Source organism: Rhinolophus sinicus, chromosome 9 (assembly GCF_057876585.1).
Source record: "Rhinolophus sinicus isolate RSI-liver-muscle chromosome 9, RSI-T2T, whole genome shotgun sequence".
NCBI classification, from domain to species: domain Eukaryota; kingdom Metazoa; phylum Chordata; class Mammalia; order Chiroptera; family Rhinolophidae; genus Rhinolophus; species Rhinolophus sinicus.
The window spans coordinates 38661646-38687008 of NC_142509.1; the positions used below are offsets into that span (position 1 = coordinate 38661646).

A 25363-nucleotide genomic window follows, 5' to 3' on the forward strand; every position below is an offset into this window, starting at 1 on the left:
TGGTTCACAGGAATGGGAGTCTGGGCAGGGGTTGTGGCATATTTCCAGTGGACGCCTGTGTAGTCACTTCCTTCCATCCACCGGTGGAAACTGAGTAGCTGCAAACACTCTCCTGGGTGCATATATGGGAGAACACCCCTGCTCTGGCACTTTGGTAAAATGGAACCATCCTAGCACCGTTAGGGTTTTTATTGGGACTTGGAATAACGTATGCGTGGAACCTGACCCAGGGCCTGGTACATGGGAAACATTTCACATTCAATGCCTGGTTGTCTTTATTCTTATGTTACCTTGAGCAGAATACTCTAGGAGAGTAGCCCCATTGTTCCCCAAAAATCAGATAACAGAATGTCTTTCAAAGCCAGAGAGAAAAACACTGCTTCTCTGTACTCTTGTGCAGCATTCCGCCACCCTTAATGCCCCTTTTTAGCCTGAATGCAATGGATGCGGGCACAGCTAGTGGGTAAGAGGGTGGCTAGCCCCTTCAGCACGCCAGTTTCCTCCCTGAACACAGGGAGTGCCATCATTTCAATCGTCTAGCAGAGAAGCTGCGTCTCAGAGCGGTGGCGAGGGCCGTGCTGATGCTCACAGAAGAACTGTGTGGCAGAGGGAAGATGGATGTAGATTTAAGGCACATTGCAAACTCGCTGGTGTTACTCCCTGTGTGGGTCTTCCTCTGGGGCCACCGTGGGTCTTGTAGCAACTGGCATATCCGGGACGAGGGAAAGTGAATTGTGGGTTGAATGGAGTTTGTCAAGTCGCCAGTCCCGAGCTCTGCTGTCGATAAGGAGAAGTCAAGACCCGTGTTCTTGCTGAGAGGACAGGGTTAAACCCCCTGGGATGAGGGAGTGCTGCTGCCCCAGGGACAGAGAGGCTGGGCCGACGCGTGCGGGCAGGGTTTCCAGGAACGGAGTGGAGCGGCCTTAGCTCCTGCACCGAGAACGTGGCTCTTCTACTGGAAACATTCCAGACTCCAGACCCCGCTCGTTCATGTTCCAAGGCCGATAACTCACTCACGAGACTGTCCAGCCAGGGCTGGATGTTCCCGACACTGAATTTATTTTCTGTCCCAGAGGAACACCCAGCATTTCATAAATCATGAAGCTCTGGGCCCCACTTCCGGCACAGACAGCACAAGGAAGATTCATGGGCCCCAGAGCTTCGGCAGGTGCAGTGACCTTCCTGCCCGAGCCCCCCAGCAGGGCTGAGGGTGACGGGATGACAGTCAGCGTTCTGGCTGTTGAGCAAGCCCTGAAGAGTGAGTGGGTGTCTCCCCAACTGACTGTGACCCCCTCAAAGGAAAGGGGTTCCCCACCACACCTCACGGCAGTACCAGCACAAGCATGGGGTGGTTTTTAAGCCCATGTGGTGCTTCTTTCTTGATGGGCTATGGAAAAACCCCTGAATGCCTCTGAAAACACTTAGCTGGTGGATGCCCGCTGAGGTGTCGTACCTGTTGACCCACCACTGACAACAATACTTAGCATCAAGGCGAGTATTGGAGGGACCTCAGTCTGACTTCGCCATCTCCCCCGAGTCCTGGCCCACCGACAAGCCCCGCCTCTGCCCGGAAAGCCCTTTCTTCCCGCGTCCACCAATATGGTTCTTTTGATTGAACACCTCCAGAAAGGTTCCGCAATGCCCCCTCCTCTGATCTCCTAAACAAACTGGCAGACATGTTCTGTAGGGTCCAGCCAATCCGCACTTCGGGCTTTGCAGGCTGTGCATTACCTGACGCAGGTACTCAGCCTTGTTCCTGTAACACGAACGCTGCCAGAGATAAAGTGTAAACACACAGGCAGAGCTGTGCTTCAATGACACTCTTTACAAAATCAGTCAGCAGGCTGGGAACGGCACACAGGCCACACGGTGCCGACCCCTGTCCTAGAGAAACTCACTGGGTGGCTTGTGACTTCATGCTTGACCACCAACTGTCATAGAGGTGAATGCCATCAAGAGCATGGGACTGGGACCTGGGAAGTGCTGCAGGCGTTTGGACTCTGCCACCAGCCAGCTGTGTTGTCATCAGCAAGCCAGTTCCCCTTTCTGGGCCTTCATTTCATCATCATCTGAAAAAAAAAAAAGAGAGAGAGAGAGACGTTTGGACTATCAGTAGTTCCCAAAATACCAGAATTGCTGGGGAAAGCTCGCTAAAAATACATGTATCTGGGCCCACCTCAAATTTAGGATGTTGGTCAGAATTCTAAGTTGTAGACAACAGAGTCCCTTTAGCTAACTAGTCCCTCTAAGCAGAAGAGGTTTCATTAAAGGATACCAGGCAGTTCAGTGAATTTCTAGGAAACCCGTTGGATTGTATTTACTACACAGCCGGGAACAAGGCATAAAACACTGACAAGAAAAATGACCAAATCTGCAGGGCTCTGTTGTACCGTGTTTCCCCGAAAATAAGACCTGGCCGGACAATCAGCTCTAATGCAGCTTTTGGAGCAAAAATTAATATAAGACCTGGTCTTATTTTACTATATTATACGACCCAGTCTTATATTAATTTTTGCTCCAGAAGATACATTAGAGCTGATGGTCTGGCTAGGTCTTATTTTTGGGGAACGAGGGTAGTGGAAGCACTGCTGCTAGGGGCTTACATAACAATCTGAGGGTTTGGATGCACAAACTGCCACCAGAGCTGACCCTTTAGGACCAGAAAATCCTAACTCCCTCCCCAGCTCTTGCTTCAAAACCCACTTCTACACCTAAGTCCCAGAAGAGTGTCTCTAACTACTGGAGATTCTTCTTTAAGCCTGAATCTAGCTGCAAGGGAGCCTGGACATGTCATTGTGAGCTCCTTAGCCTCTGTGGGACAGGAGGGTACGCTAGGGAGGGGCTGAATGACGTTGAGTGAGCCACCGACAACATCTGCCACACTTATGAAATTGAACTTAAAGTGGGTCCATTTAGTTCAAAGGCCATCTAGGTTTATACCACCAGGGTGAGGCAAACTGGATTAACTCATTGTCTGAAAAGCTAGTAAAAATCAATTCAAGAGACACATCAGTATTTTCACTGGTTAATGCTCAATGCTGACGGCTCTTCGCCCAGGTCCCTGACTTGCAGTTGGTGCCATGTCCCAGGTACTATCTCTGAAATGGGTTTTCTTTGTCTTCATATTCTAGTGACCGTGGTGAGGAGGAGGGCCAAAGGGAGAGAGGGCCCTTCCACTGAACAAAGCAGCTTAACGCTGTTCTCTTTTGCTCCTTTCCAGAAGCAGCAGTTCGTTCAATGAGGTTGTGCAGATGAACTTTGAAATAGCCAGCTTCAGCAGCCTCTCGGGGACCCAGCCCATCACTTGGCAGGTTGAGTACCCCCGGAAGGGAACCACAGACATCGCCGTGTCTGAGATTTTCATCAGCCAGAAGGACCTGGTTGGCATTGTCCCCTTAGCCATGGTAAGCCTTGTGTGATCGTGGACGCACTGTGTTCAGCTGTCTGAGTGCGTCCTGTGTCCTTCCTGTCTTTCCCAGAATGTTTGCTGCACTCGTTTTACGAAATGTTTACGTGAAGTTTCCCATCTCCTGCCAGCCTGGAAGGCGCTACATTTCATTAGTCCTGACGTCTCAACTTCAGTTGTTTTCATACCAGCTTCATAATATCTGTCCTATCCTTATAACAAGCTTATTATTTACGTACATTTCATTCTCTAAGTCTATTCCCATTCTTTTTTATAAGGAATCTTTGGGTTACCATGCATATTAGGATAAGTATGCTATGCTAGTGCAACGAGCAGCCCCAAATCCTCAGGTGCCTAATACAACATGGTTATTCTTGCTTTGATACGTGGCGTAAATGGTACCGGGTTGTTCTGTGCCATCCCCCAGACACCTGGACTGATGGCTGCATCCTCATCCTGTAGCGCTCATGTCAGGAACACGTGGCTTCTTGGTCACTGTGAGAGAGGAACAGAGAGCTGAAGAATTACACCCAAGCTCTTCTAAGCAGTGGCCTAGAAATGACATGTGACACTTCCGCACACGTCCTTCTGGTCAGAAGGACTCCCAGGGCCCATCAGCTTTCCAGAGGCTGGGAACATGCGTGCAGAAGGAGCCCTGGGCGAACCCCATGGTCTCTGCCTTACTACACGATAAGGCAACACATCATTGACACAACTAGCGCACAACACAAACCCGTCACGAACTTCGAGCTAGACCCTGGGCAGTGAGCAAGGAAGAGGGAGAATGGTAAGAAGCTAGCTGCAACCCTACCCCAGGGTCACTGAGCCACATCTGCCATTACCTGGGACCATTCCTACGCTTATGCAGAAGGTAAAGACCCCCTGCACTAGAAGACCCACAGAGTACGGGGTTTGAGGGGATGGGAAGGTGCTTGGAAGTTCAGCTGTAACTATCTTTGCCAGAATCTAACCTCGCAGACACGGAGCCTGGCCTGGCATGTCTAAAACTCACTTCTGTTCCACTTAGGAGAGAGCAGGCTGAGAAGTAGCTCGATTAGGGTTTGCAGGGTGATGTGATGGAAACCCTCCCCTGCACTGGGTTAGGCACTGTGAGAATTTACCGGCTGGTGCAACTCAGTGTCTAGGGTTCGTACTGGCTTCAGAGATACCTGATCGGGACTCAGACAGACTCCGTCACCAGGACCTCGTTTTCCTCTGTCTTGTGGCTTTGCTCGTAGTCTACTCATGGTGGCAACACAGCAGCCGGTGCTGCTGCCAATGGTTCAAGCTCCAAGCCCAGGAAGAGCTCCGCGCTCCTTTCCAGAAACCCTGACAAAGGTCTCATGGCCACGTGTGGTGCTCATTGGGTCATTGCTCCTCGGTCTACCCCAAGCAGTCACTGTGACAGGGAGGTTACGCCCCTAGAGTCTGGGATGGCCTGGAGCAGACACTGCAGCCCCCCGTCCCCACGCCCTTCTCCTTCCTGTATACATACGCTCCTGCCAGTTTCCACCTCAGGCACCGCCAGTTTTTGCCTAAGGGTTTCATCCTGCATCCAAAGCCATTTGAACTCCCTCCCCTTTCAGGCTCACTCGGCAACACAGCCCTTCCCTTCACGGAGGCAGGAAAGCACCAGGTTTCAGCTCTGTCGCCTTCATGTGTCTCCCTCCCCTGGTCCCTGGCCCCTGGCCCCCGCCCGGTGCCTTCACTGAACCCACGTTAGGCTGGCGGGAGGCCCGGGGTGGGTTGTCTGGTTGAGAGGACAGATGGGGTTCCGGGAGGCCTGCAGGCAGCTCAAACTACGAGATGAAGGAGAACCTTCCGTCCCTGGGGTTCAGTTCTGCTTTGACGTAAGAATAACATACACTTGACCCATGGAGATTGGGGTGCTTGCAGTTGAGAATCCATGAATAACTTCTGACTCCCCAAAAATGTAACTACTCATAGCCTACCGCTGGCCGGAAGCCTTGCTGATAACATACACCATATTTTGTATGTATTAATAATATGTATCTATACTATATTCTTACAAGGCAGTAAACTAGAGAAAAAGAAAATGTTACCAAGAAATTCATAAGGAAGAGAAAATACACTTACAGTATTTATTGAAAATATCCGTGTATAAGTGGACCCACAGTTCAAACCCGTGTTGTTCAAGGGTCAGCTGTGTTACATCTCAGTTGAAACCCCACAATCAGAGGCCAGGCCAGACCACCTGTGGCATCTGTGCAGGCAGTGGGCGGTACAGGGTGCTGGCCTCTTAGAGGGTAAAGGGGTCACAGAACCCACTGGACCTCACCCTGAGCTCTTAGAATGTGCTGGCACCGTGCGTATTCATCAGCCAGTCCTGGGACACCAACAAGAAACAGACAGGTCTTTCCCTCAAGGGGCCTCCGCTCTGGGGGTTGGGGGACAGCAAACAGGTAGGTGTTTCCTAAGCTGAGAGCCCGTGATGATGCAATGTTTCTGTGGAAGTTCAGGGGATAGAGTGTAACTCCTTTCTCGCTCTGTTAATGTCTGAGTTTCTCCTTAGAGTTTATTTAAAAATGTATAATGTATCTAAACTTCATGCCTAGTCTAGGGAAGCAGGAGACCCTCATTTTGACAGGCTAGCAAGAGGCCCTTTGCTTCAGGACTGACTGACTTAGGCCCAGATTGGGTTTTCTGGGAGGTGGTGAAATTTACCCAGAATTTGGAAGTCTTCGACAGTTATGATTTTTTGCCTTTGCACACGTACAATGGAATCATTTTCCCGGGCCCCTGAAACATAGTGGGAACTGGGTTGTTGTTTGTTTATTTTTTTTTCTTACATTAAGTTTTTAAAATTCCTAGAATGTATCGCTATCTCTCTGCATAAAATCAAATTTAAAATAAAGTGGCTATCAGGAGGACTGTTTAAAGGAGAGATTGCTACTTGTTCTCAAGTCTGCAAGATAATGATCTTAATTCTCACCTCTCCGGGGAGTCATGGAGATTCATTAAGGTCTGAGAAAGCCTCCCCACGCCCCCTCCCCCAAAGTGTGCGGCAAGAGTGTTGTTGGTTCTGGCTTCTGGTGAGGTTCAGCCAGTGGAGGCACCAGCGGTGAAAGGACCAAGTAGGGAGAGACAGTCTCCTGTAGTGTCTTGAATTATGTCTCCCAAAAGATATGTTGATGCCCGTATCCCCCTTCTATTCCACCCCCTATCCCCACCCCACTGTGCCTACGAATGTGACCTGTTGGGAAGTAGGGTCTTCACAAATGTGATTCAGATGAGGTCCTAAATCCAATGACTGGTATCCTGACAAGAGAGAGACATTTGGACACGGAGGGAAGAGATGCAGGGAAGAAGGTCACATGAGGATGGGGCAGAGATTGGAGTGATGCACCTACAAGATGAGGAATGCCGACGGTTTCCAGAATCCAGGACAGAAGCAACGAAGTGTCCCCCATGGGCTTTCAGAGGGAGCGTGGTCCTGGTGACACCTGATTTGGGACTTCCAGGCTGCAGAATCTCGCGAGAGTAAGTTTCGGTTGTAAGCCACCAGTCTGTGGCACTTTGTTAGAGCAGCCCTGGAACACTAATGCTTCCCTACCTGTGCCCCCTTGTTGCACACCTGCCAGGGCCGTGTCCCCTTTGCCTACAGCTCCTGTCCTGTACATCTACATCTTCCTGGACACTATGTAGCTCAGCTACAGTCTGGAAGGAAACAGTTCCTATTGAAACTTACAAAGCAGAACCCTCTGTAACAATGTTCCAGGTCTGCACTGTGCCCTGTGGGAACCACCAGCAGCACAGGTCACTGAGCGCTTACAATTGCCTATAGCAACAGAGGAATTTTCAACTTGACCTAATTTGAGTGTAAATGGCCACATGTGGCTGGTGGCTGCGTTATTGGATGGGACAGTGACTAGAGTGACAGTCATGAAGGTGGTGGTTATCCATGGGTGGATAACAATTTACCCCAAGGGCCAGGAATTCGGGACCAGCCCTGCCGGGGGTTCCGTCTCAGGGTCCTTCAGGAGCTTGCAATCCAGGTGTTGGCAGAGCTGCGTCGTCCAAAGGCTGGGCGGGGGTTGGAGGACCCACCTTCGAGGTGGCAATTTAGTTCCCCTTCCAGGGGCCTCACAACATGGTGCTGTTCCCCCAGAGACCAAGGGGGACAAAGCCTGCTGGGACACCTCGGCAGTCACACACCATCAGCTCTGCTGTATTCTGTTGGTTCTGTCAGCCATCTCTGGTTCAGCGTGGCAGAGTTTGACAGGAGCTGTGAGCGCCCGGAGGCGAGGGTGCTGGGCCACGTGGAGACCGGCTTTCCAAACACTACCACGTGACCTCCCCTCTCGCTGTGTCTGTCTCGGGCACGGAGGCAGTGGATGCTGTCCTCACTCAATCGGCTAACAGAATGTGTGCTGTTGTCATCCTGAGTGCCCCAAGCCTCCAGTTTTCACTTTCTAATACGATAGCTATCTATAGGTATAACCTCCGTAGGCAAAAACTCCTTAGGGTCGTCCGTAATTCTTGGGGCTGCAAAGGGATCCTGGGAACCGCTGGCCTGGTGAGGGCTGCCGGAGGGCTGCAGGACCAGGGATCTGGTCTTCAGGACCACATACTGCTTTTCAAACGTGTGAGTGAACTGAGTGGGGGTTGGGCCCACTTACCTTTCCATCCAGAATCCCCCTTGTCTTTCTTTCTGTGGAACTGATTATTCACTCCTTCCGGGGACCTTCCCCGCAACCCCCCCAAAATCGTGACCAATGCTTAATATTCCCAAGAGAATGGAGAACAGCTAAGGGCAGAAGCTAGCCATAGGAGGGGCTTCTGTGCAGAATGGTCTAGCAGCACATTCATTGAACGAATATTTATGGAATGTCCACATCGTGCCAGGTCAGGCTTGCAGACTCGGAGCTTAAGGAGTAAACAGAATAACCAAGGCTCCTGCTTACCTGCTACGTGAAGCAGCGCCCTTCGTTAATGACACCGAGAAGTAGCGAGGCTGGGCTGCGTGTAGAAACCCATCTTCTCTGTCTCGGGAGAGACGGCTGGGAAAATATCCATGTGCTTCCTCTTAGAAATTCCTGCTGTCCTGAGAGAAGGTCTGAACCATCGGCACAAGCAGTGTCCCCATGCGAATTAGAAAGGGAAGCCCTTCCATTGACACCCCTTCCCTCTATCAGAAGATGCGCTATATCTGCGATGTGAATACACAGCCTTGTGCAGTGCAAAACCTGGCCAACTGTACTTGGCAGCCCTGCCTGAACTTACCAGCAAACCAAGTGAAACCCACTTTCCTGAGTGACAGGGCAAGAGATGCCTCTACCCACGATGCATTTCTTCCTTCGTTTTCCTTTCTCCCTCATTGTAGGTTTCAGCACCAAACCACGGACTTTGCGCTCTGCTTTGGCTGTGCCAGATCCAAAGTGGCTGCCCTTAGTGGCTTGAGATGCACGGTGTCCCTTTTCCTTCCTCTCCTGCTCAAGGGGACTGGAAAAGGCAGGATTTATTGGAACACGAGTACCTGAGCATATATAACTCCCCCCCAAGGACTGTCAGGCAGTCGTAGCGTCGCAGCCGCCCCCATTCTGGCTGATAATGCCGGGCTGGTGTACATGGCACCCTCAAAAATGATAAGTGATCGAGTTACTCAGAGGCAGTATTTTCAATCACTCGCTGTAATCAGACCTGAAAGTCACTTTACCATGTGTTCCTGGCGTTATCTCAGATACAGGCTTGTATCACGTTAAGAGATTCTAAGTAACAAATTTCCTAAGATACTGCATTGTGTCCTGTAATGAGAGGGGAAAAAATCGTTTTCTGAATGCTTACAGAACCCCCACTGTGTTTGAGCGCAGAAATCACCAGAGCCCAAATTCTTGAAAGTAAAAATGAAAGGGAATCGTTAATGGAATTTCATTTTCAAGCACCTTTGGTGGGTGCACATTTGAATGAAAATTAATCTTGGTATTTTGCTTTATAAATTAATATAAGAACGGCCGGATGAAATGAGATTTTTTTTTTTTTTTTTTTTTTGGTCTCCATCTGGATTTTGCCACAGAGTTTAAAAAGGTCAGAATCAGCACACTCATTTATTTTATTGAAAAGTGTTTCTTTGGCCTTCCAGACACGTACATGGGAGAGTTCCGGTTTTCGCTCTGAGGGGCCACCCGCGCTACCAGGTTCACGGGCACCCCTGAAACAGATCTCCGTTAACAAAAAGCCACCTGCAGCGAAGTTACCACTGTGCAGGGTTGCAACCGAGAGTTGTCAGATTCCCCGGCAACGTGTAATTCTGTTTTTGGGTCAAAAGAGAACTGAGCCTCCAAGGCTGGCCACGTGGAGACCACTCACACACAATCCGCCCTGCCACCGCCTTGCCCCAAATCCTGCCCCGTGGGCATTTCCTTCTGCCCAGACATTGTGGGAAGGCCCATCGCTAGGACTATGGTCCTGAGTGGCACACACTGTACATTCAATGAGCCCCCGAGGAAGGTCCAGCCACCTTCCGTGAACCCCCATCTCAGCGTCAGGCCTCCACTCGCCAGGGCAGCCAAGCTCTGTCGCTTCCTCTGAGCCTTGAATGGCTAGGAGCCTTCTCATCTTCCTTAGAAAAAACAGGCTTTATTGAGATGTAACAGAGACATAGACAATCCTGTACATGGTGACGTGCAGTTTCATGATGTGGACACGGCATCCACCTGTGAAATCCTCACCCTGCTCAGCGTAACGACCATGCCCACCTCCTCCCAGGTTCCTGGTGACCCTCTGTGGTTTCGTTTTTGCTTTTCTTTGTGGTAAGCAGACTTAACCTGAGATCCACGCCTAACACATCTGTAACCGTATTGTTAACTACAGGCTATGTTGTCCGGCAGCCCTCCAGCTCTCACTCATCCTGCATAACTGAAACCCTGTGCCCTTGACCTGCAGCTCCCCACTCCCTGCCCCCAGCCCCTGGCAACCACTGCTCTGCTCTCTGCTTCTGTGACTTTGACTCTTTTAGGTTCCACTTGTAAGTGAGATCGTGCAGAACCGGCCTTTCTGTGTCTGGCTTATTTCACTGAGCATTGTGTCCTCCAGGTTCCTCCGTGTTGTCGCAAACTGGCAGGATTTTCTTCTTTTGTACGGCTGAGTAATATTCCACTGTCTGTACACATCACCTTCGCTTGGCTCATCCATCCATCCATGGACATCTGGGTTGTTTCCGTACCTTGACTATTGTGAAGAAGGTTGCAGGGACCATGGGAGTGTAGATATCTCTTTGAGGTCCTGACTTTGGTTCTTCAGGATGTTTACTCAGAAATGGGATTGCTAGATCATCTGCTGGTTCTATTTTTAATCTTTTGAGGTCCTTTCACCCTCCTTTTGTTGATTTTCCCAAAGGGTCACAGAAAACCTTCCCACACTCCACAGCAGTAACTAACATTTTGGAGTGCTTCCCACACACTCAGCATTCCACAGACAGTGTCTCCTGAAGTCTGTTCAAATGCTCCGTGAGACGGAAATTATTGCTGCCACTTTACAGATGAGAAAGCTGACGCTCAGGGGCGTGAAGTCACTCACCCTCGGCCACACAGCTTGTAGGATGCAGCCATGGGATTTGGCCCTCGGTCTGCATGACACCCTCCTTCCTCCCTGTAACCACACGAGAAGCTGAGACCCCCACGAGGCCGGAGTTACTACAGTCTAAGGCATTTTCTTAACTGCAACCTTTTCTAAATAATTTCTGCTGTCTCGTTAAAGTGCCGCCCCTGTACCCCTCTCTACCATGCAATCCTGCTTCCGGGAAACATGGCAAACAAAATGGGGCTCACTGATCCAGACACCCCCATTGGATCCCGCAGTTGACGGAGTGGGAATTCCCAGAACAGAACTTGTCCAAGTGCACTGTGGGTATTTGTCTTTCCATGACCCAATTTCCGCAGGCTTTCTGTCTAGGAAGGGGCTCTGGGACTTTCCATCAGCAAACAGTAAGTCACCTGTAATGTGGGGCTTGGTTTCCATTGAGATTACCTGTAAAATGCGTTTCCTAAGGGGCACCGTGGGAGATGGGAGACTGCCTTCATTTTCTGCAAAACCTCCAGAAGCTTCCAGTTCCACATGGGAGGCCTCATTTTGGGGGGTTTGTCCCCATTTCTGCATAGAGGGCAGGGTAGAGAACTGGACTGGGTGTCCCCCGTGGTTCTGTGAGTGGCCGAAGGCTACTGACATCTGCTCGGCACTCTGCTGTTCATAAAACACTTTCCCATATTTGGTCTCATCTTGTGTTTGTCAGTGTCAGTCATGGAACATGACTTCCTTAGAAGCAAGGGTCACCAATCCCCCCTGAAAATGTGGCCGTGTAGTTCTGGGCGACCTAGTCGGAGACAGAGGCCAAAACTAGCAAGAATTTCCAGAGATTAGAGCTGCCCTGGTTTGGTGGCTCTGTGAAGTCAAAGTTTGCCGGATCACATTGAGATTCATTTCCATGATAATAATAATTAACATTTACTGACAGCTTGGCACTGTGCTAAGCGCTCATATTTATTAATTCATTTAGTCCTCGGAGCAGCTGCTTCAGCAGTGCCTGAGCTGATGTTATCTTCATTTTATAGCTAACATGCCTGTGGTTACACAGCTTTGCAGTGGTGCAAGTGGGGTTCAACCCATGTCTAACTCTGTCTTCTCCACTTCTACACTTTATAGCGGAAAATATTTATGGTAAAAGGGTACAGAGGAGGCGACGAATGATGATGATGGTGATGGTGATGATGGTGATGATGATGGTGGTGATGATGGTGATGATGGTGACGATGGTGATGATGGTGGTGGTGTTGTTCATGGTAATAGTGATGATATCATCTTTGAGAACATTCATCAGATCTGATGAATGCGGAAGTTGGAGGACGAGACTGGTATCTTTGATCCAAAAGGAGGTGTCTCTAAATACCTCTGGATTACACACTTTAAATAGATGAGTGATGTGGCTGTGAATTGTATCTCAAAAAGCTGTTTTAAAAAACTGTGCTGTAGTCTAGCTCCGTTCTACATCAAACACTGTGCTCCTTGAGGAGATGGAATGAAGAAAAGCACAGGAGACTTAATGGGGGAGGCTGAACAGTCCGTGGTGGGAATGCGGACTCCAGAGACAAGCCACCCTGGGTTGACTCCTGGCTCCTGGGACTTCCAAGCCACGCTGGCTCCAGGCTCCTCTTTCCCACATTTCAGCTTCAGACCCACCAGCATGATGGGCGCCCTTCACACAGCCACTTCCAGCCTCCAGGCCTGTCCCTATGCCGTTGTCCTCACATCACCTTCCTCATCGAGCCATAGCCAGCACCTCCTTTAATAATAATAATAATAATAATAATAATACAATAATTGTTGGCATCTTCTCCAGTATCTCTTTGAGATACTGAGCTGGACTGTATGCCACAGACAGATATTTCCAACTCCCAACCCCTGGTAACTGTGAATTTGACGTTATTCAGAACTGGGGTCTTTGCCAATGTGATTAAGGTAAGGATGGAGATGAGGTCATCCTGGATTAGGGTGGACCCTGAATCAGGAGGTGTTCCTAGAAGAGACGGACAAGGAGAGACAGACAGACACAGAGAATGTGAGACAGAGGGACAGATTCAGTGATGTGGCCACAAGTCAAGAAATGCCGGGGACGTAGACACAGCCAGGAGCTGGAAGAGGCAGAAGGACCCTCCCTAGGAGCCTTCAGAGGGAGCCTGGCCTGCCTGCGCCTGGATTTTGGATGTCTGGCCTCCAGAGCTGTGAGAAGATAAATATCTGTTGTTTTAAGCCACGTTTGTGATGATGTGTTACAGAAGCCCCAGGAAACAGAGACGGGTTAGTAGCATTATTTTCCCCTTTTTGAAAGAGGAAGCTCTTCAAACAGAGAGGTTAGGTAACTTGCCAAGGACACACAGCTAAGAGGTGGGAGCCCGTGAATGGGAATGAAGTGGTTGGTGCTGGTCACCACCACTGCCTCCCGGGACAGCTGGGCAGAGTCCTGGGAAGGGTTTGGCGAGCATTCCACAAGCAGGAGCAGCAGATGGTCGCATCTGTTGAAAGCTGCACCTGTCCTTATAACTGACATCGTCTCTCACGGACCAACGGAGAACTCTTCCTCCTGGAATTTGCCAGAGAAACCATGGCGGTGACAAACTAGTTCTCTTATCCTTCATCACTGAGAAGAGGCAAGATTGTCTCTTCTTCCCAGAAGACTCGTATTTGTCCCATACGTGAGGAACTCTGCACGGGACAAGGGGTTTTACAGCCGGATTGCTGCTCACGCGTCTCAAAATTAAATCTGCAAAGCTGGCCGAGGCAGAGGAAACTGGAAACATTTTCCACTCATTTACAAAAGGTCTGCATTCGTCTGAGAGGTCAGCCCGCAGGCGGTCAGGGAGCCTCGAGGCTGTGGCTGTCTGGGGGTAGCCTTTTAATGTGGGCCTCACGTTCCGGTGGATTCTCCCAGACTCCTCAGCAGACACACACGTTAACAATGAAGGAGGAGGTGATGAAACCTCGGCTGAGAAACTGGGCTCACCGGGCAGAGAGAAACCACCCAGCCGACAGCCAGCAGCGGCGCGTGTGCCCAACCAACAGCAGCCAGAGCCAGCGTCTGGTGCCCTAAAATCTCATTATTCAGACACTGTATTTGCTAGTATAAACAAGAGGCAGCACTGTTTTTTTAAATCCCAATTTTACAAGGAAATTTTAAACAGTGAATGTGAAATCCTTCTCATCATATGTATGTTGATAATTAATTTAGATGTTTTTACGTTTGCTGTATCCAGCTGCTTTGAACTATCCTTCTCATTTTCTTCAAATTTGTTCTTTTTTTAAATTGGTGATAGGCCAGAATGCCTTCTTGCCAGCCTATTATTTGGTTCTTTTCAAATTCTCTTAACATAAATGATTAAACCGGATGTTAGAGCAACAGTTCCGTGAATTTGAGCCAAGACTTACCATAGTAATTCATTTACATCTGAAATGTTAGGGGAATTAGCATACTCAGTGTCATTTGTCATTGGGAAATGCACATTAAGTCACAGTGGAATTAGCCTCACCCTCACTGAAATGGCCCAAGCGGAGGAGAAGGCCCAGTGCTGACCTGGACGCCAGGAAATCGGATCCAGATCGGTGGTGGGAATGTGACAGGATACACAGTTGTTGGAAAACAGTTTGGCAGTTTATTAATACATTACATGTACACTTGCATACAACCCAGCTATGCGAGTCCCAGGTAAGTAGAGAAATGAAAACACCTGCCCACCTGGAGACAGGTAGGCCGATGTTATTACACAACATTATTCATAATTGCCAAAACCTAGAATCATCCAAGTAGCCCTCAACCGGCAGAAGAGTAAGCAGATGGAGGGACAACCAGAAAATAGAACCCTATTTAGCAGTAAAAAAGGAAAAAGCTACGATGCACCAAACTACTGGGGTGAAAGAAGCCAGGCATTAAAAAAAAGGAAACGAATTGTAGGAATCCATTGTATGAAATTTCTAGAAAAGGCAAAACTGTGGAGACAGAAAGCTGATCCGACTAGCGATTGCCTGGGGCCCAATGTAGGAGTGGATGTCCCAAGGGAGGCAGAGAGCGATGGAAATGTTCTAAGGCTGGGTGGTGTCGCTCAGTTCACCAAACTGTAGAGTTAAAATTGTTAGATTTTACCTCCAAAGCGCCCTGGAGCAGACAGCGGTGTTAGGAGAGTAAACTCCACTCTGTCTGATCAGCGGTGTGGGCCGTGGCTTGTGTTCCCACAGAAAAATCAGCACCGGGTCAACCATCTCTGTTTGCGGTGTGATTCTGCGTGTTGCCCATCTCTGCCACTAGGGGGAGTACGGTCCATTACTAATGTGATACACGTTCCACTTTCAGTCTAGACTTAGGGCCACGTAGGATTCACAGTGGTTTTGTTTTCTGTTTTTGGAAGATTTGGGCAGGCAGTGTTGAAGGGATAGGAGTCCGCTGCGCCAACCACTAGAGTGGAATTAGTGGAGATGTAGGCACTGTCTGGCCTTCACTGAAATACAACTGATACAGCCCACAGAATCAGAGTGGATGGTTGGTCCTGCAATGGCTCTGACCCTACGGGACACAGCCTGGGAAACTAGGCATGGCTGTGCGCACGCCAGCGTCCATGAGTGCCTGGGTGGCCCTGGAGCTGGGCACTCTCCCCTCATGCAGCCTCCCTCCCTCTCCCCACCTTGCGACTGTGCCTGATGGCACACCGTCCACGCTGGGCCACCTGGGTGCCTCTGTCCTTGACGGGCATGACACAAGGACACAAAACGATGCTGCATTCATTCATTAGCATCTCCATGGTGAGCGCCCTGTTCCCCAGCTGACCACCACGTCTGAGACACCTAAGGTCCTTCTGGAAGGTTCCCTTTTTATTTGAGTTATCCAGAGTTCACGTACGTACTCACAACCCAAAACCCCACTTGATAGATTCTCTCTATGATTTGATGGGCACCAGGAAAGCCCACCTGCAAAAATTCTCCCCTGATAGGCTGAAGCTGTTGGCTCAAGGGTCCACCATTGGTGACTCGTGCCCTGGGCCAGCATTTCCTCTCCATGTGGTTTCCTCTGAAAGCCCAGGGCCCTGGGCAGGGTCGCCCACTTAGTTCTGTCCCTCATGCTTGGGTGCGAGCGTGTCTGCCGGAGAGCTCTCTTGTGTCCAGCTGGACACCACACCTGGTGACTCAGATGTGACACACCATCCTGCCACCCTAGGCTGTCCCCCCAGGGACGGAGAAAGCAGAGAGCTGACACACTGGCTCTTACCTGCTTACCTGGACCCAGAAGGAACACACATCATTTGCACTCATGTTTTGTTGGCTGCAGAGGGTCTGGGTCATGTGTTCTTTCCAGGGGCTCAGGAAAGAGAGGAGTCCCAGGTCTGAGTGGACACCTGGGGTGACCCTCATGCTGGGTGTGTGCTGTGGTGACAGGACCATAGGGGCAGAAGCAACACAGGTGCCACTGGTCATCTCAGCCCCCTTCATACGGTTCTGGAGCAGGCTCTGCCCTCGGGGCCAGCCTTGGAAACCCCCTTGATTCATAGCAAGAGCTTTTGTACAATTTAAGTGATGCAAAAGTATTGAAAACAGAAAGACACTACAACTTTGGAGGAATAAAGTACCTATTCCTCAATGGCCTTTCTCAATGAGGTTGCTTTAAAAAAGTGACATTTCTCTGGGAACTTGGTACCACGTATTGCACGTGCCCATCCCAAAGGATGACCCTGTTTAATAACTCAGTTGTAGCACTGGACCTTCTGGAGACGCGGGCCTTCTTAAATTGAATTGCTTTCTTGTTTTAAATGAACGTTTTGGAATAGCATCTCCATCTTGTATTAAAAGTAAATTGATGGATAAGTAAAGCTCGGTGCCTGCACCCCAGTTTGCACGGTGAGCGAATTAGGAGTAAATGAGGTGGGAGTTGAGTTTCCCCGTGGTGACGGAGCCCAGAATTATTGGTCTGTTACCAGGAGCCCACAGAGCTGTTAGTGTGTGTCCTCGGGGAGGGAGGGAAATTTGCTCAGCTACCGTTGGAGACAAGTTGTAACTCCCCAGGATTGAGCTGCTGAATGGTTCACTATTGTGAGGCTGTGTTTCTCCAGTGGTAACTGCTGGCAGGAACTCGGAGCTGCAATAAGGAAGAGGAATGAGGCTTGTTTTTAACTGCATGTGACTCACGCAGTGAACACAGTTCTCCAGTGTGGAAAACCCGCGTGCCTGGACCTTTGTAGGTCATCTGGGCAAGACCAACAACCTTTGTGTTCTGACCGTCCAGGCACCTCCGTGTAAGCATCACGTAAAAAGTAACTGCTGGACCACTTCCAGCAGGAGATTAGGGTGTCATCGTGGCCAGGTACAGAGTGCCGGAGAAAGTGCAGAATCTCTTTTGTGACCTTCAGTGCCCCTTTTGCAGTCTGAAGTGATGGGCAAACTCCTTACCGATTGGAATGGCACAAACTCCAACCAATCAGAACAGATCAGAGGCGTAACACTGACCAATCAGAGAGCACACTGGCTGCGCCTGCGTCATCACCTACACGTATAGCAAAACCATCACTCGCCCTGATTTCTGCCCTTGCCTCCCATTACATCAGGCCCATAAAAAGCAAGTTCATCCCAGTCCTTCTTGGAGGTTGGACCCCCCTCACATGTTTGCAACAGCTCCTGGCTCTCCTGCTGCCCACGCCAGCACTGCAGCGCTCAGGACAATGTGGGTCCCTGGGCCTGAGGCACAGGGGTCGCCCTGAGCCTCCACCATCCCTGCCTTGTGGGCTCTGCGCCCTTGCCGTTCCTTGTCTCTCTGCCAAACCCAAGGTCGCTGCCTTGTCCCAAGGCTGGCGCTGCCAGGCGACGACTCCCCCAGGGTCTTGACTGCATTTCCTAGACTAGAAGCCCTCAGTTTCCCTCCCTCTAAATGCTTTTAGAACCACCAACTAGGAAGGCGTGCAATTTTTCTTTTCATCTTTTCCACGTATGTCTGTGGAGCATCTCCCGTGAGCAGCCCCTGTTCCGGGCACTGGGGATGGAGGCGTGAACAGGACAGATAGGCAGGATGTCTTCTCATGGAGCCTGCATTGCCCCAACAGACATCGCCCCAAAGTTGAAATGACATGTATGCTGTCTTGGCTCAGAGCGCTGCAGAGCACAGTGGGCAACCGGTGGGGAGGCGTGGTGCTGGGGAGGTGACATGTGAACAGAGAGACCCACAGATGGAGCCATGCGGATATCTGGAGGAAAAGCATTCCAGGCAGAAGGAACAGCATATGCAAAACCTCGGTCGTGTTCAAGGCGCAGCAGAGACTGCGGCGGCCAGAAAGCAGGTGGAGGGGGAGAGGAAGGCCCAGAAACCAGTGCAGCCCCAGGATCCCACAGCAGTGCAGCTTTCCTCTGAGTGAGCTGGGAAACAGAAGGCTGTGTGGGAAGAGGAGGGACCCAATCTCATTCAGGTTGTAAGGGGCGCCCCCTGTCTGCTGTGTGGAATATGATCCAGTGGCCACGTAGGTCAGATAATGCTCGAAGCCAGGCTTCACGTCAAAGGGGTGTGTGCCAGGAGCTGAGCTGCACATGTCACACACAAGGAGGACCCTTTCCTGTTTCCCCGAAATGGGAAGTGAGACAAGTTTGCCTCAGAACACCCCATTGATCTGTGCTTCAAACATCGGAAGAGACACGAGTTCCCACAAAGCACTCCTGTGCTCATAAAGGGTCAGCCGTGAGGAGACACTCATTAAGAGGCAGCTGGAAAGGCAGCCAACGGACGAGAGGGGCGGTAGTTCACCAGATGCAGTCTAGGAGCGTTCGGGGCTCGGAACACTGTGTCCCGAGAGGCACAAGAAGCGGCATTCACAGGAAAAAGGAGATGTCACCGCGCGCCTGCACATGGAGAGGGGGCCAGGGACCCTGAGACAGGGCGCCTGACTGGCGGTCAGCATCTGCTCTTCCCGGCCACTGACCTGGGGCAAAGCCCAGCTCGCTGCCACCGCGGCTTTGCGAAAGGACCGGGAAACACAACCTTCCGCTGCCCAGAGGTCCGAGGAGTGGATTGCATTGTGTTAGGAAAAGTGTTTGGGCCGCTTTGGAGGAAAGGGGGTCCATAAACCCTCGGGGTTATTGTAACTTTCTCAGTGCAAATGCGTCCAAGGAAGATACTTCATCTCAGGTAAGAGTCCATGTCATTACCTGGCTTTAAAAAGGAGCTTTTGCAGCCCCCACTCGTGGGTATGCGCGTGGGAAAAATGAACACCGACTTCCCTACACACACACAAGTAGGTAAATGTCCTTAGCACCAGCCAAAAAGTGGTCCAATAACAGCTCACTCATCCATCCGTGGATGAATGGACATTCAAAGGCCGTCCATCCATGCACTGCAGCACCACTCGGCCACGGAAAGGAGCGGAGCGCTGACGCTCCTCTACGTGAGGGAACCTTGGAGACACGACACCCGTGAGAGAAGCGTCACAAAAGGTCACGTGTGGTGTGCTCCCCCGTTTATGTGACATGTCCGGACAGAACAGGCGAATCCATAACGACAAGAAGCAGATTCGAGGTTGCCAGGGGCCGGGGCAGAGAGGGTGGGGAGAGGCTGCTAACGGGGTGAGGGGTTGGGGGTGGGGGTTCTTTTGCGCTGCTGACAATGTATTGAAACTCCATAGAGGTGAGCGGGTCACTGGCTGTTACACAGGAAATGGGTGGATTGGCCAGCATCTGAATGACCTCTTCACAGAGCTGCGTGTTTTAAAGGAGCTCCCCTGAGATGGTCAGTTGGTGCATTTGCTTTTTTAACATCCATTCGCAGTATTTTAGGGGTGCGGCTGCCCGATGGTGTAGTGGCCCAGAGCACAGGGTCGTTGCGTTTCCCCCACACACACTTAGCGCCTACAAACTTCTAGCGCAGGTTTCTAAAACCCCCTGTGGAGGGGGGAGAAGTGAAATACCTGCCTCGTCGGGGTGTTGGGAGGAGAAAATGATGAGTCCAGGCGAGAGGCCAGGGACAGCGTCGTCCTGGGAAACTCAGAGTCGTGGCCGCTGTGCCGTGGCCTGTGGTGGGAGTGGTACTGTCACTACTCAGGAGAAAGCTGGCTGGTGAGTTCGGCGTCGGCTCAGAGGGAGGTGCTCACGCGGAGGCTTGGCTGTCAGGAGAGTGGAAGGTCCAGACACACGTCCTCGGCCTCAGTTTCCCCCAGTGCAGTAACAGCAGCCCTTCCACTCACCATGTTGATGGTCAAATGGGGGAATAATCCACGTGAAAGTTCTCTGCAAAGGAGGAAGTGCCATTCTTATGGATATAAGGATAATCCCTCCACAAAAATAATATTGAAGTCCTAGCCCAGAATACCTGTGAATGGGACCTTATGTGGAACTAAGGTCTTTGCAGATGTCATCAACTTGAGATGAGCTCAGGACGGGCTCTAATCCAGTACAGCTGGTGTCCTTATGAGAAGGGGGATATCTGGACACGGATTCACACACACGGGAGAAAAGGCTGTGTGACCACAGAGGCAGAGAAGGGAGCGAGGCCTCTACACACCAGGGAACAGCAGGGATGGCTGGAGGACGCAAGAAGGACTCCCCTGCAGGTTTCAGAGGGACCCCAGCCCTGCTCCACCTCGAGCTCGGACATTTCTGTGGTTCTAAGCCTCCCAGTTTGTGGGCCTTTCTAGCAGCAGCCCTAGCAAACTGATAGACATAAGTCATTGTAATGTGGGTTCTGACCATCGTGCCTCTGAATGCTTACTGCCTGGCGCCTTGTGAGGCCCCGTAAACCTGGGCTGGCGTGGCCATTTGTAGCCGTCCCCGGCGCAGCTGAGCTGGTCTCCCTCAGCTCATGGCACCCTGCCACGCTCTATGCTCTGGAGTGTTGAATACTTTCTGGGTTTAGATGTGGACCCTAACTGCTCCACTATTCATTGTGCTAAGATTTCTAGAAGGAATTGCAAAGTGAAGACCTGCAGAGATGACACAGGAGGGCGAGTAACTGGGAACGACTTGGGTGTGGCTGGACTGGCCCAGTTATCCGGGAGTTCTTTTCTCTGGCTCCCTGCAACGTCAGGAAGAGAAAGGCCTCCTGCTGGACCGTCCCCCCTCCTGCCTCTCCATCCCTGGCCCTCGCCGCTCCTGCAGAGCCCAACGCCAAGGCAAGGAGCAAAAGACCAGAGTGTCAGTTTCTATTTCCCCGTGGACATCCTCCTGAGCGTTTTAAAATCAATTCTCCCGAGAAATCACCGCATCCTGGGGGATGCTTTCATTAGGAAATGGGAACGGAAGAGGTGTGTGGTTGGTCAGGTAGCAGACCCAATCTGCCAGCTCCAGCTGGCCTGTCGTCTGCAAGCCGGCCCACAACAAGGGTCCCCTGCGCTCCCTGATGACAACATTTGTTAGATGGAGCCATGCAGTGGGACTGGGTGTCTGCATCCGACTGGTTAGAGGGAAAATTCCATTAGTAGCTGGGATTTCGAGAGGCCGCCCCCACAAGGCCTGTGTGCGTGTGTGTGTGTGTGTGTGTGTGTGTGTGTGTGTGTGTGTGTACAGAATGCATTCTTCATGACAGGAGTATGTAAATAGCTGGTTATACCTGGCAAAGTCAGCTTGTTAATCAGAGAGCATTTCCCTGTGCTCACCTGCCCTGAATCCAGAACCCTCATTTCAAACACCCTCACTAATCAGCATACCAATTGGCTGCGGGGTGGCCCATGCTGTCATTTTCACTAGGATGCCTGGAATTGGGGAAATGAAGCGCCCTCAGGAGTGATTTGTCTGCTATAAATTAGGCTGAATTGTCAGTCTCTGCTTAGCCCTGCTGTCAGGCTTGCTCAGACAGGCGCCCGCCACCACCTCCAGCCGAGCTCAGTGGGACTTATTACCATTTCCTGCCATTCCCAAATGGGAGCCACCATCTAGCCAGCACCCTCGCCCCAGACTTGCTATCTCATGGTTACACAACTGGAAATGTTGCACGCCGGGATAGCCAGTAGCAGTCGCCCTCCACCATCTCCAGCATGCAGAGAAAGATCTACATGAATTAGCTTTCGGTTTGCCTGAGTATAACAGAAAACCCTTGAAACCAGTAGCCGAAACATAAAGGAAGTTTATCTCACGTATGTAACTAAGCCCATGACCACTCTGTAGTCGTCTGGATTTCTACCCCACCATCCTCAGCGAGTGGCTTTCATTTCCAGATTTGCCTCGTGGTTCCATATGGTATTCCAGCCATTGTATCTGTATTCCAGGTAACCAGAGGAAAAAAGGTCGAAAGAACATCTAAGCCCCGCCCCCACTTCCTCAGTCCAGCCCCCACTAAGTAGATTTCATAAAGTGCCTCAGAATATTCCTGCTTACATTTGGACTAGAACAATAGTTCTCAAACTTTCAGCCTCATCCGAGAGCTGGAGAGATTGTTAAAACAAAGGTTCATGGGCACCACCCTCAGAGTTTCTGACTCAGTAGGTCCGGCCGGGGTGGGGCCCAAGGATGTGCGTTTCTAACAAGTTCCCAGGTGGGGCCCGAGCTGCTGATCCAGGCAGGAGACCGTGAGAGCCATTGTCCCAGGCCACATTTGGCCACAAGGGACTGAGATGTATGGCCCTTTAGCTGGGTTCTCTTCCCCACTCTACCCTCATCCCACCCCCCAAAAAATCATGGTTCAGCTACTAAGGAAAAAGAGGAGAGTGGGTACTGAGTGGCAGCTGGCCGCTTTTCCTACAGTATCTTGAGGCTCGATTTCCTCCAAACCCAATCGTTTTGTTTTCGGAGTCCCCGCCTTTTTTGGGTGCCCTCTGGGCCTCGGAGACCAGGGGTGTGGCTGCGTAGACACACCGGACACCCACTTGTTTTGCCTCTTGCTAGGGGTGCTGTCCAGACACGGGACACTGTCCCCTTGGCTCAGAATCCACAGCTTCCTCCCGGGAGGGGGACTCTGTCTTCCCAGAGGGGAGGTAGAGGCAAGGACACCCATTCTCTCTCCTGATTTTGGCCAAGACTCTGTCAACTTGTAAACCTACCCCCTCTGGGGAATTTGGGGTTTGCTTGTCATCCTGCCCCTCCCTCCTCCAAAGACTCCGGCTCAGAAAGGGTTTCTGGGCTTGAATTGGGTGGTAAGGATGGTGAAACCACAGAGGGAAACCAAAATTAGATTAATAGCTTCACATATTATTCTGCCAGGCAGACCTGGCCGTGGTTTAGCAGGCAGGAATTAGAGGGAGCTCTTTTTCTCTGCTTCAGGGGCCTTTATCACTCCCTGGAAGGTTGGTCGTACCCCCCAAATTCTCCGAGGGATTGGCGCCAGTTCACCCCCCACCCTGGGGTTCAGCTTCAAGTCTCTGGAGCCACAGCAAAGCCCATCCCCACCTCCTGGGGTCCTGCTGGTGATGCCTCCGGATCGAATTAGAAGTTTAATTAAATGACTCCTCCATCGACTTCCAAGCAACGTTAAATTAGTTCCCAAATTAGTGATGGTTGAGTGCTCTCCTTAGAACCGCGAGGCTGGGGTGCTCAGGAGCGACTTGACATAGGACATTGAAATTCAAAGTCACAGCTCTTGGACTCTCTTTTCCAGGATAAAGCACAACAGGCTCGTGTTTAGGGGGTGGCCACCTCTGGGCCCAGCACCGAGCTGGGGGTCTCGCGTAGGTTCTCTCGTGAAATCCTCAGAACAACCTCGAGGAAAGTGGGATCACCCCATTTCACAGATGAGGAAAACCAAGCCCAGAGCAGCCCAGACCTGGCAGGCCAGGCAGCCGGATACAGGCAGCGAGACGGGGTCACAGCAGCAACGGGCTCTCAGCCATCGGGAGACCTGCGGCCGGACTCCCTTCTTGGTTTTCAGAACAGGACCTTGTATCTTCCCAGAGTCTGCCCCACCAGCAGGGCCCCGTCCAGCTGTCTCAAGCATCCCTCTTCCAAGAAGCGTCCTTCTTGTGGCATGTTTTCCCAACCCACTGTGCTCCAGCCGAGACCGTTCACGTGTCTGCCACGTGCTTTTCCTTTTCAAGCTGCCATTCCATAATGTTCTGTGCCTCCTGACATGTGAAAGAGCCACCTGGAGGGGCTTCTTGCTCGAGTATCACATTCGCGTTCCTAGAGATAAGGTGTGTGCAGGGAACCAAAAGCTGTCACAACATGGAAATAACCACCTGTCAATTAGGAACCACTCACAAAAAGAGCCCCGCTTCAAATGTCCCTGCCTATTTCATGTGCGTCCGTCTGCTTCAGGGCAGCGTTTCTCGTGGGTGCCAGACCCCCAGGTCCCTGCAAAGCAACATATGGTGACGCAGATCTGCCCGAGTCCAGCTAGAGGTGCAGTCATGGCACTGATGGCAACGTCTGACTGAAACAGTGAATCCGAGGAGACGCCCACTGAGGAGAGACAGGCTGTAAGGATGACAGGAGTTAGCACGTCCACGATGCGGGCACCATGGGCTCTGCAAACCACGGGGCCTGAACACAGACGGGTTGGAGGGCCCTCGGGGGATGGGCTGAGAGCCCCATCCCTTTGGGAAAATGATCTTCGTGCCCAGGGATCAGCAAGGTTTTTCTGTAAAGGGCTAGATAGTAAATATTTTAGGCTTTGCAGAACACAGTCTCTGTCACATTCTCTCTCTCTCTCTCTCCCCCCACCCTTTCTCCTCTCTTCTCTCTCCTCCTCTCTCCACTCTCTGCCTTGACAAATGTAAAAGTCCCCCTTGGCTCACAAATCCATAGAAAAGTGGAGCAGTGTGGCAGGATCACAGAAGCAAACGTGCGTGCCACTCCCCGAGCAATCCCACCGGTACAATACATGCTAGAGAAACTTGGGTGCCCACAGAAGGAGCGTTTGGAAATTCTACATTTCCGTCGGTGGGGGGTGGGAAGTAAAACGTGGGAAAGCTGCGTGATGGACGTCCGGTCGCTCTTTGAGATGAGGATTAGGTCGGTGTGTACATCTGGGTGTCAGGGAGATGCGTACCCATGACAGGGACATCGGGAAACGTCCTGGTGAGCAGAGAAAAGAGCAGAGAAAGTCCCATGTGAAATGTTGGGCTGACTGTGTAAAGCGTGATTCTAAGCCACATAAAGGTGGGAATGGCACCGTGTTTAATTCGCATACACAGGAATATGCGATTAAAGGATAAAATCGCTACCCGGAAAATGATGGCACGGTCCCCTTAGTGATGCCCTGGGGTAGGGAGGGAAACGGAGGAACAGGACTGGAGAAAATGACAAAGTTATCAGCCACATTTTTCTCTCTTTTATAAAAGACAAAATAACCTGAAACGAATACAGAAGGCGCAAACAGCCTGTCACTCCAGGTTCTGTGCTGCGTTGGATGCTTGCTACGCACCCGCGTTATTTTTATTTTATTTTCTGTCCCTCCCCCTCCACGGCCCCAATAGGTGGAAAGTGGGAGCATTGGCTTTTTTCCATGCACGAGTCGCCTAATCCCAGACACGTCCCATTTATGCTTCCCAGCTGCCCTTTGAGGCC

The 25363-nt window shown here is 51.1% G+C and overlaps 1 protein-coding gene across 5 annotated transcripts in view; it reads left to right on the forward strand.

Annotated features, from left to right (window-relative positions):
- The window catches only part of TMEM132C (transmembrane protein 132C), a 268198-nt gene that overhangs the window by 201418 nt on the left and 41417 nt on the right, over positions 1-25363 (forward strand). For all 5 annotated transcript variants that reach the window (XM_088801091.1, XM_088801089.1, XM_088801092.1 and 2 more), the window contains exon 4: positions 3221-3404. In XM_088801091.1, the coding sequence (XP_088657217.1) occupies positions 3221-3404 (184 nt within the window). The remainder of the gene's footprint in view (positions 1-3220; positions 3405-25363) is intronic.